The 11835-nt window shown below is 45.9% G+C and overlaps 1 protein-coding gene across 1 annotated transcript; it reads right to left on the bottom strand.

The window, feature by feature from the left end:
* Positions 1 to 5599: 5599 nt before the first annotated feature.
* Positions 5600 to 7762, bottom strand: LOC148534910 (E3 ubiquitin/ISG15 ligase TRIM25-like). The gene has a single exon (XM_088464871.1). It carries the CDS (start codon positions 7760 to 7762, stop codon positions 6179 to 6181), a length of 1584 nt encoding a protein of 527 aa, XP_088320997.1. The 3' UTR covers positions 5600 to 6178.
* Between the last annotated feature and the right edge of the window lie 4073 nt (positions 7763 to 11835).

Genomic DNA, 11835 nt, shown 5'->3' with positions numbered 1-11835 from the left:
GGGTATCAAGATTGACACTCTGGCAGGGGTTTGCAGGCTTCCTCAGGACAAGGTGGTGAAATTGCGCGATGCGATTGCAACAACTTTGTGGCAGGCACAATCGATCTTAGGTCTGTTGAATTTTGCCTGTAGGGTTATCCCGATGGGCAGAATTTTCTGTCGAAAGCTGGAGCGGTCCACGGCTGGGGCATCCAAGCCGCACCATATGATTCATCTGTCCTCTGAAACCAAGAGGCATCTGTCCGTTTGGGCATCTTTTCTTGTTAAATTTAATGGTGTGGTGATTTGGATGGCTCCAGCTATCGACAGCTTTCAGCTGCAGCTTTTCACCGACGCAGCGGGTTCAGCTGGTTTTGCTTGCTACCTTGCCGGGTCCTGGTGTTTGGCTCCTTGGCCTGAGGAATGGGTGCGTTTGGGTCTCACATGGGACCTGTTGCTCCTCGAACTCTTTCCAATCATGGTTGCATTGGAAGTGTGGGGTGAGCGTTTGCGTGATCGCAGCATAGTGCTCAGGTGTGATAACCTTGGCATTGTGCATGCGATTAATCAGCAGCGTGCTAAATCATTGCTAGTGTTGTGAGTTTTGGCGCAATTAGTCTTAACTTGCTTGCGCTGCAATATTTAATTTAGGGCGTGGCATATTCCCGAGGCAGAGAATGAAATTGCAGACGCATTATCCCGGCTTCAGTGGCCTAGGTTTTTGATATTTGGCCCCTGGGGCTGATGCTACTGGTGTGCTTTGCCCCGCTTATGTTTGGCAGGTTATCAAGCCGGCATGAACGGCTTAGCGTGCCAGTCTCTCGCTCCGGGTACTCTGAGAGTTTACCACCAGGCTTGGGAAGAGTGGGAAGAGTATTCCCATCGCCACAGACATGGAGGTAAGAGAAGGCATCAGTTGATGCTTTCTTTTATTTGGCACCTCTATGTCTTTGGTAGATCCAGAGCTGTGGTTTCGCGTTATTTGGCCGGTATTTCATTTTTCTTTAAGTTAAAAAGCCTTCCAGACCTGACAAAGAGCTAGGCTTTGAAAGGTTGGGCTCGTTCTGTTCCGGTTGCGCCCGACAAGAGACATCCTATTGATATTTCCCTCCTCCCGTTACTCCTCGCGGTCATAGCAGACATGGCAGATTCGGTTTTTGAAGTTGATTTGTTCAAACAAGCTTTTTCTATGGCCTTTCATGGGGCTTTCTGAATTCCGGAGTTGGTCACGGCCTCCAAGCGAACCGATTCTGCCTTCCTTCGGGCGGACGTTCTGTTAGGGGAGAGGTCATTGCTTTGTAGGCTTAGGCGCTCCAAAACTGATCAGCTGGGTAGGGGACGTTGGATTTCGTTTGTCCCTTCTGAGGACTTGCATATTTGCTCCATTGCCCTGGCCAAGCGTTATATTCAGGTCAGGCCTGCTACTGCGGGCTCTTGGCTTCTGCATGAGGATGGTCACCATTAACCAAATACCAGTTGGGTTGGGTTTTGAAGCGCTGTGTCTCTCGTGTCAGCCTCTCCCCCCAGGATTTTGGTACGCATTCATTTCGTAACGGGGCAGCAACTTCCGCTGCTTCAGAGGGATTTTCTGTATCCAAGATTAAGGCTTTAGGCCATTGGAAATCCTCCAGTTATAAGCATTACATTCGGCCTCTGCATTGATTGCATTGCGCATTTAATAATGTTATGTTTATTCGTTTGTTATGTTATTTGTTTGTTTACCTTCAGTGTATGTTCTTGCGTGTCTTGTTTGTCCTGTCTACCCGACTCGGGGATTAGCTACTTGCCGCTGTGGCAGCGGAAGTCTGGAGGCATTTGATCTTTTCTTTTTGCCTGAACTGACGGACCTAATTCAGCTTATTGACATCACTAATTACAATAGTATGTCCCTCAGCAGGTTTTTCGGTTTTTCCTCCAGCTGAGTTATCTGTGTTTCGCTGCTTTCCCCCTCCTCCCCACCCCCCCTTTTAACCTCATGTGTCTTTATGTTTGCTTCAAATTGGCACTGAAGCTTGTCTAAATTTCAGCCTGGCAGATGGGTACACAAAATTTTTCTTTTTGGCAGATCCTCCGCCGCTACTTAATTATAATTGGAAATTAATTTAATTTTGCATTCTTTTTCTCCCCCTTCAGGTGTTAAAATTGACTCTCTCAAAATATGGATTGTTGGCCACTCCTATGTTTTCTGGGCTGCTAAGTTCATGAATGCTTGTGGTGCTCGTTCCTTCCCTTGCTCTGATTGTGTGCAGTGGATTGGTGTGAGAGGAATGTTGTGGTAGGCCTTGTGTCCTAAACTTTTAGAATCTGCAAGGCGTTTTGGGACTCCCGAGGTTTTACTGATTCACTTAGGTGGAAATGATCTTGGTAAGACGACTGGGTTGGAATTGAGGAGATCCATGGCGGACGACGTTGCTAGGATTGCGTCAGCATGGCCTTCTTGCAAGATTGTATGGTCGTGTATTGTGCCTCGGCTGGTCTGGCATGGTGTACAAAATGGTAGGGCGATTGATGAAGCCAGAAAGAAGGTGAATGCAGCAGTCGCAAAGCATGTGTTGGCCACTGGTGGTGATGTTGTTGTGCATGACAGGATACGTTTCTCGCATGCATATCTGTATAGGAGAGATGGCGTTCATTTGACTGAGGAGGGGGTTTTGATTTTGTTGAGGATCTATTCCAGGTTATTTCTTCAGTGTTTTAGTTAAGGTATGGTGGCGGTGCATTGGTTCTGTAACCAGACCTTCGCATTGGTGGGAAAAAATGGCAGGTCATGCAAATATCTTTCAGTTTGTAGTTTTATTGTATGTGGGTGCACTCACCCTCTTTGACTCATTTAGTCACTGGATCACCCGGCTGGGGATAGCGTCATCACCCTTCCGCGTGGGTAGTCAAGTTAGAGGGTTGAGTGGTTACCTTTTGTTGACAGTTGTTTAGTTACCGGTTGCTCTGCACCTTAGGCGGTGTCCGATTGGCATGCATGTCTGTGTGCTGCATGGCTGTATGTTGCCGTCCTTTCTTTGCCACCATATCTCCAATCAGTTTAGATTATTTGAATACTCAATAGATAATTTTAATAAATTACCAACTAATTATTCTGCCAAATCTCATGTCTCCGAGTCTTCATTTCATACAATTTATTAAGAAGGTGTTTTATCGCATGGTGTTACACAAGGAACCCCCTCTGATGATTGGAAGTTTACACACAGGCCAGTGTATATGTACTGGGTGCAGCACATGCAGGACACTATTACTGTAATACACAGGCCAGTGTATATGTACTGGGTGCAGCACATGCAGGACACTATTACTGTAATACACAGGCCAGTGCATGTGTACTGGGTGCAGCACATGCAGGACACTATTACTGTAATACATAGGCCATTGTATATGTACTGGGTGCAGCACATGCAGGACACTATTACTGTAATACACAGGCCAGTGTATGTGTACCAGGTGCAGCAAATACAGGACACTATTACTGTAATACACAGGCCAGTGTATGTACCGGGTGCAGCAAATACAGGACACTATTACTGTAATACACAGGCCAGTGTATGTGAACCGGGTGCAGCACATACAGGACACTATTACTGTAATACACAGGCCAGTGCAAGTATACCGGGTGCAGCTGATGCAGGACACTGTTACTGTAATACACAGGCCAGTGTATGTGTACCAGGTGCAGCAAATACAGGACACTATTACTGTAATACACAGGCCAGTGTATGTGAACCGGGTGCAGCACATACAGGACACTATTACTGTAATACACAGGCCAGTGCATGTATACCGGGTGCAGCTGATGCAGGACACTGTTACTGTAATACACAGGCCAGTGTATGTGTACCGGGTGCAGCACATGCAGGACACTATTACTATAATACACAGGCCAGTGTATATGTACCGGGTGCAGCTGATGCAGGACACTATTACTGTAATACACAGGCCAGTGTATGTGTACCGGGTGCAGCACATGCTGGACACTATTACTATAATACACAGGCCAGTGTATATGTACCGGGTGCAGCTGATGCAGGACACTATTACTGTAATACACAGGCCAGTGTATATGTACTGGGTGCAGCACATGCAGGACACTATTACTGTAATACACAGGCCAGTGCATGTGTACTGGGTGCAGCACATGCAGGACACTATTACTGTAATACATAGGCCATTGTATATGTACTGGGTGCAGCACATGCAGGACACTATTACTGTAATACACAGGCCAGTGTATGTGTACCAGGTGCAGCAAATACAGGACACTATTACTGTAATACACAGGCCAGTGTATGTACCGGGTGCAGCAAATACAGGACACTATTACTGTAATACACAGGCCAGTGTATGTGAACCGGGTGCTGCACATACAGGACACTATTACTGTAATACACAGGCCAGTGCAAGTATACCGGGTGCAGCTGATGCAGGACACTGTTACTGTAATACACAGGCCAGTGTATGTGTACCAGGTGCAGCAAATACAGGACACTATTACTGTAATACACAGGCCAGTGTATGTGAACCGGGTGCAGCACATACAGGACACTATTACTGTAATACACAGGCCAGTGCATGTATACCGGGTGCAGCTGATGCAGGACACTGTTACTGTAATACACAGGCCAGTGTATGTGTACCGGGTGCAGCACATGCAGGACACTATTACTATAATACACAGGCCAGTGTATATGTACCGGGTGCAGCTGATGCAGGACACTATTACTGTAATACACAGGCCAGTGTATGTGTACCGGGTGCAGCACATGCTGGACACTATTACTATAATACACAGGCCAGTGTATGTGTACCGGGTGCAGCAGATGCAGGATACTATTACTGTAATACACAGGCCAGTGTATGTGTACCGTGTGCAGCAGATGCAGGACACTATTACTATAATACACAGGCCAGTGTATGTGTACTGGGTGCAACACATGCAGGACACTATTACTGTAATACACAGGCCAGTGTATGTGTACCGGGTACAGCAAATGCAGGACACTATTACTGTAATACACAGGCCAGTGTATGTTTTTCCCGGGTGCAGCAAATTCAGAACACTATTACTTTAATACACAGGCCAGTGTATGTGTACCGGGTACAGCAAATGCAGGACACTATTACTGTAATACACAGGCCAGTGTATGTGTACCGGGTGCAGCAAATGCAGGACACTAGTACTGTAATACACAGGCCAGTGCATGTATACCGGGTGCAGCAAATGCAGGACACTATTACTATAATACACAGGCCAGTGTATGTGCACCGGGTGCAGCAGATGCAGGACACTATTACTGTAATACACAGGCCAGTGCATGTATACCAGGTGCAGCTGATGCAGGACACTATTACTGTAATACACAGGCCAGTGTATGTGTACCGGGTGCAGCAGATGCAAGACACTATTACTGTAATACACAGGCCAGTGTATGTATACCGGGTGCAGCAAATGCAGGACACTATTAATATAAAGAAGTGATTTGCACTGCAAAATAATATGATTTAACTCTGCGATTTCTGTTGTGAAGTGTTCCACAAGATAAAGACAAGACACTGCACATAACAGGCAGCAGAAAGAGACACTACAGATAAATGATAATGATTTATTTATGTACAATTATAGGACGGCTCCCATTCCTTTCCCCAGTGGTAACTGTACATCATTTTGCTGCTGCACCTACATCATGTCTGTCCTATTATCACACTGGCAGTTCTGTTCTCTGTCAATAAGAAAGCCAAGCACAGAAGATGACGGTGTTTATGCCCCTCTCCTGAGATCTCCATGAATGAGGCTCCTGCAGAAGGCGGCATCACCACCAGCACTGTCTGCCTCACACAGACCCTCCTTAGTAGCAGGAAACAGACCAGCACTGGATCACTGACTGCTGGAGTCTGCAGATGAGAGGAACTTTGTAGCCTAGTTATGGGGAACTTTCTATGTTATTATAACTTAGTCATTCCATGAGTTTTGGATGGAAATTACTGTTTTATGAACACATATATTTATTCTAGAACAAATAGATCTCACCTTTACAATGGTGTTTCATCTTTCCTTGGTTATAACGGTCATGACATTTGTTATATTTAATAAAAATAATTATCCAAAGAAATACATTAGTAATATTCAGTTATTCATTTTCTACAATAAATCAATATCGTTTTGGATTGTTTCCAAAGAATCTACTTGTTACACAATTTATTTTATGATTTTGACACAGGAATTGTTATTATGCACATAGAAGGCAGCATGCAGGGGCTCAGTGAAGGTGGCGGAGAAGGTGTGTAAGTGTCTGATGGGGTCACACAGCTGATAGAAGGACAGACGCCCGGCCTCATAGTCCAGGTATATCCCCACTGTCTGCACACGAGAATCTGGATTCCATTCTTCTATTTTATTATGTATATTGTTATGTCGTGTTGAAAGTGAGTCAATACAGCTCAGGCTCCATGACTTGTCATTATAACCAATGAATGATGCATTACCATTTATCTTTCTCTCTATACTGTGAGCGGCCACCCCTATCAGCCAATTCTCTGCTTTACTCACATCCACTTCCCAGTAATGTTTCCCAGATGAGAAACTACAGGAGCTTAACACCTGCCGGCCTAGAAACCTCTCTGGGCCAGCTGGTCTGAGCTGACATACATCAGTACCAGATACAGATCTGCGATCCCCTGATACAATAGTATAATTATTGGCTGTCTTTATATCCACTAATATATCTGATTTCTCCATCACTGAGAACTGTCTATATACCTTCAATCCCATCAGATTATCAGAAAAGTGTAAAAGTCCCCTGTGTAACATCTGTGAGATTATTCCCACATCCAGACATCCAGCAGCTCTTACATCACTGATGACATCACCGCTCCTGTGACTGATGACATCACTTTCTGGTTCTTTCTTCAGGACAGCTAATGGATCAGTGATATTACAGATCTCCTCAATGCTACTAATCTTCCTGGACAGCTCGTCCTTCTGTAGTTCCAGCTGTGTGATCAGATTAGAGACTGAGAGTGACATCTGCTCTTCCTGTCTGGAGATCTCACCCAGGACTGCCCTCTCCAGAGTGTCCAACTTCTTCCTGATGTCTCTAAACAGATCAGTGACTCTCTCAGTGACACCGGCGGCTTTTTCCTTCTCCTCTCTCCTGTGACCCTGCAGATGCTGCACTCTCCTCTCAGTTTCCCCTCTCTTAGACTTCAGGGTCTCAGTAACAGCTCTCAGTGTCTCTTTTTTCTTCTCATAGACCACATTCAGAAGCTCCACTTGGTGACCCTGGTGGTCTCCAGCCCAGCAGGATATACAGATAGCAACTGATTCCTTAGAGCAGTAGTACTTCACCATCTCTCTGTGTACGGAGCATTTTCTGCCCTCAAAGGAAACAGTGGGTTCAGTTAAAACATGTTCAGCAGATTTATTGTGTTTGCTCAGATGTTTGTCACAAAACGAAGCCTCACACTGCAGACATGATTTAGTAGCTGGCACAGGAGAGTCACAGTAAGTACAGAAGATCCGGGTCTCCTCCTGCTCTGGATGACTACATAGGAAACTTTCCACAATGTTACTCAGCTTCCTGTTCTTCTCCAGTGCTGGGCGCTCCTGATACTCTGCTCTGCATTCCGGGCAGGAATAGCCCCCAGCCCCCTCCTGTGTATCCAGCACACTCACAATACAGAGCCGGCAGTAGTTGTGCCCACATCTCAGGGATACAGGGTCTATATAAGTGCTCAGGCAGATGGAGCAGATCAGCTCCTCTCTCAGGTCTGCAGACGCCATTCTAGGAAACAGGAAGAAATGAAACTAAACTTTCTCATGATACAGATCAGTACAGAGGGTGGGGCTGAGCAGTAACGTCCACACACAGAGAAGCCAGAGATATGTGGTGAAAGTATGTCTGGCAATGTCTATCTGGGGAGAGAATAGAGCTGTGACATGTATTTAGTGGCCATTTTATTAGTAGGACCCCCCCAAACTTGCCTAATCTCCCAGAACGGCCAAGAGGCTCCCAAAAATTGTGTGGAACTCCCTGCCTCTTTGAAATGTGGACAAATCTCCTTGGGGCTAGGGCACCCGGCCATGGCTGCCAGCTCACCCATTGAAGTGGGCAGCACTGGTGGCCAATGATGCAATTTGCATCATTGTGGGCCAGACCCCCACATAACATTGCAGGTAATCTCAACTTGCATAGTAGGGGGCCAGGGCTATAATGATATAATCACATTGTCAGACCCCTAGACACTCCCACCTTTGCTGAGCCCTACCGATACCAGACCCACATACAGGGATCAGCTAGTAAATAAGGGGATGCATACTTCTATCAGTATGGCAGATTCCCAATGGACGTTTCATAACAGACACACAGACAGCTACATTGTACTCTATGGCTACTGCACAGCAAACTGACTTTTTCCAATGCACCCGGTACACACACACTGGCCTGTGTATTACAGTAATAGTGTCCTGCATTTGCTGCACCCTGTACACATACACTGGCCTGTGTATTACAGTAATAGTGTCCTGCATCTGCTGCACCATGTACACATACACTGTCCTGTGTATTACAGTAATAGCGTCCTGCATTTGCTGCACCCTGTACACATACACTGGCCTGTGTATTACAGTAATAGTGTCCTGCATCTGCTGCACCATGTACACATACACTGGCCTGTGTATTACAGTAATAGTGTCCTGCATTTTCTGCACCTGGTACACATACACTGGCCTGTGTATTACAGTAATAGTGTCCTGCATTTGCTGCACCCTGTACACATACACTGGCCTGTGTATTACAGTAATAGTGTCCTGCATCTGCTGCACCATGTACACATACACTGGCTTGTGTACTACAGTAATAGTGTCCTGCATTTGCTGCACCCAGTACACATACACTGGCCTGTGTATTACACTAATAGTGTCCTGCATTTCCTGCACCCGGTACACATATACTGGCCTGTGCATTACAATAATAGTGTCCTGCATTTCCTGCACCCGGTACACATATACTGGCCTGTGTATTACAGTAATAGTGTCCTGCATTTGCTGCACCCGGTACACATACACTGGCCTGTGTATTACAGTAATAGTGTCCTGCATTTGCTGCACCCGGTACACATACACTGGCCTATGTATTATAGTAATAGTGTCCTGAATTTGCTGCACCCGGTACACATACACTGACCTGTGTATTACAGTAATAGTGTACTGCATTTGCTGCACCCGGTACACATACACTGGCCTGTGTATTACAGTAATAGTGTCCTGCATTTATATGAAAATAAAGGTACAGTGGACAACTGCGCACAAGGGGGCTGCAAAGAAGGATTGACCGTGGGGGGATCACCAACCCCCAATAGATAAGTCACAAACCAAAAAGATTGGGCAACCCTAAAACTCTGCGCACTCCTTATAAAGTAGCACACACCATACAGCAAAGAAACCAATACAATACTATGAATATAGTCTTACTGCCCAAAGGGAATGTTCAATGTGATGGATGCAGTTCTAGTTCTTCTTGTATGGGATCTCGCCGAAAATGGAAAAAGAGAACAAACAAGAAGAAAATAATATAGTATAGTAATTCGTAAAAAGTCTCTCAAATAACACAAATAAGTGGTGATTTCTTCCTCGAAATATGAACAGAAAGGATGATCGTACCGCACTCACGTTCAAAAACTATGACTTCCACATATAAAGGTATCTTTAAATCAGATGGCCTCATCACCACTGTGCAGCATACCAATAGTGAAGTTCACCCATCCAAATGGTGTAGTATAAAGAAGGCGGGCGTACCCCAACTCACACTGATCATAAATTCATAGGCCAATAAAGGTATCTTTGAGCTTCGACACTTCTATTCGTTGTGGTTGATTACTTATCCTCTGTATTTCAGAGTCCTGGCAGCTGATTCAAGTGGAGGGATGGAGAGATCGTAATTATTAGACCCACAGACAGACACAGGGATCCGGATCCCCTGCTCTGTAATTGGGCATCTCCCTTACGGCTGGACTCTGAAATACAGAGGATAAGTCATCAACCACAACGAATAGAAGTGTCGAAGCTCAAAGATACCTTTATTGGCCTATGAATTTATGATCAGTGTGAGTTGGGGTACGCCCGCCTTCTTTATACTACACCATTTGCATGGGTGAACTTCACTATTGGTATGCTGCACAGTGGTGACGAGGCCATCTGATTTAAAGATACCTTTATATGTGGAAGTCATAGTTTTTGAACGTGAGTGCGGTACGATCATCCTTTCTGTTCATATTTAGAGGAAGAAATCACCACTTATTTGTGTTATTTGAGAGACTTTTTACGAATTACTACACTATATTATTTTCTTCTTGTTTGTTCTCTTTTTCCATTTTCGGCGAGATCCCATACAAGAAGAACTAGAACTGCATCCATCACATTGAACATTCCCTTTGGGCAGTAAGACTATATTCATAGTATTGTATTGGTTTCTTTGCTGTATGGTGTGTGCTACTTTATAAGGAGTGCGCAGAGTTTTAGGGTTGCCCAATCTTTTTGGTTAGTGTCCTGCATTTGCTGCACCAGGTATACATACTCTGGCCTGTGTATAACAGTAATAGTGTCCTGCATTTGCTGCACCAGGTATACATACACTGGCCTGTGTATTACAATAATAGTGTCCTGCATTTCCTGCACCCTGTATGTGATACCCCTAGAGGGTACAGTTCAGTTAATATATTTACCCTGTCCTTATGCTAAAGTCAAATGCCAATTTACTTTCTTTAAATGTGCTATTTGTGTTTTGTGTGTACACTGGGGAAGAGGCATGCACAGTATGATTCCATGACAGTTTATGTAAATACCCCATGGTAAACAGTTGAGATGCAAGTTAATGTATTCAAATTGTTTTAATGAAGGGAAAATGCCAGTTTGTGCGTTTATGTGTTTGCACGGCCATATATCCAATGTCCAGTTTATCTGCTTTTGACCTACCCCCCCATGGGGAGACAATGGGACCTGCTGATCACCCTGAATTATGGTGGAGCTGGTGGGCGCGTGGCCGGAGACGGGACAGCCCAGCCGCTTTGAAGGGGAATCCTCCCCCCCCTTGAACTTATATAGGGGACCAGTGAAGAGAGCGTTGCGTGCGGTGAGCGGGAAGCTGACCCGCACGCGACCGCTAGTTTATAAAAGAGACAACAGCGGGGACTGCTGGGTAGTTTTTGCCTGAGGTAAGCGAGTGTAGAGTTAACACTGCGCTTACCCAAGAAAAGGGGGAGAGAGCGGGACTTACCGGGGCTTGTTGAGCCATCCTATGAGCCTCAGTGGAGCAGTAGCGTGGCCGGAGCGGCCATGTAAACAGGAGCCCTTGGCGGAGGAGGTCGCGTCAGCTGGGCACCGCCTCCAGGGCTGCCCTGCTTGTTGACGGACAGTCGGGGAGCAGAGGAGCCGCTGCAGAGGCGTCGCTAAGGGGGAGCAGTCTAAGTAGTGGAGCCGCCCTGCATCCTTCCCCCCCTTGTATATTGAGTGCCAGCCGGGTGGAGCTGCCGCGGAGGAGGGGACAGCATTGCAGTGCCAGCCGGAGGTTGTGGAGAACCGGACGGGGGAGTGAACAATAAAGGAGGAGCAGTGAGTACCATTAACCACCCCCAATACACCCTCAGGCAGCCAGAATACCCCCCCAACTCAGTAAAAGGAAACACTGCATCTGTAACAGCAGGGTGGAAAGATTATAGACAGCCTAAGTCCCCATTGACTTTGAGACACTGTAAACCTCTAGGAAAGTGAGCTAAAATCCAGTCAGAGACTCTAGTCTCGGGGACAGTTCTCTCTTCTTCAGGATAATCTAGATACAGCAGGAGGCAAAGCTCAGTAAA

Source organism: Taudactylus pleione, unplaced genomic scaffold (assembly GCF_031769625.1).
Source record: "Taudactylus pleione unplaced genomic scaffold, aTauple2 ptg000061l, whole genome shotgun sequence".
NCBI classification, from domain to species: Eukaryota; Metazoa; Chordata; class Amphibia; order Anura; family Myobatrachidae; genus Taudactylus; species Taudactylus pleione.
The sequence above is the reverse complement of the archived record's forward strand: the minus strand, read 5'-3'. Positions and strand labels throughout refer to the sequence as shown.

What these genes read in the sequence shown, in the direction of transcription:
- LOC148534910 (XM_088464871.1), bottom strand. Translation starts at nt 7,762, where the DNA reads ATGGCGTCTGCAGACCTGAGAGAGGAGCTGATCTGCTCCATCTGCCTG.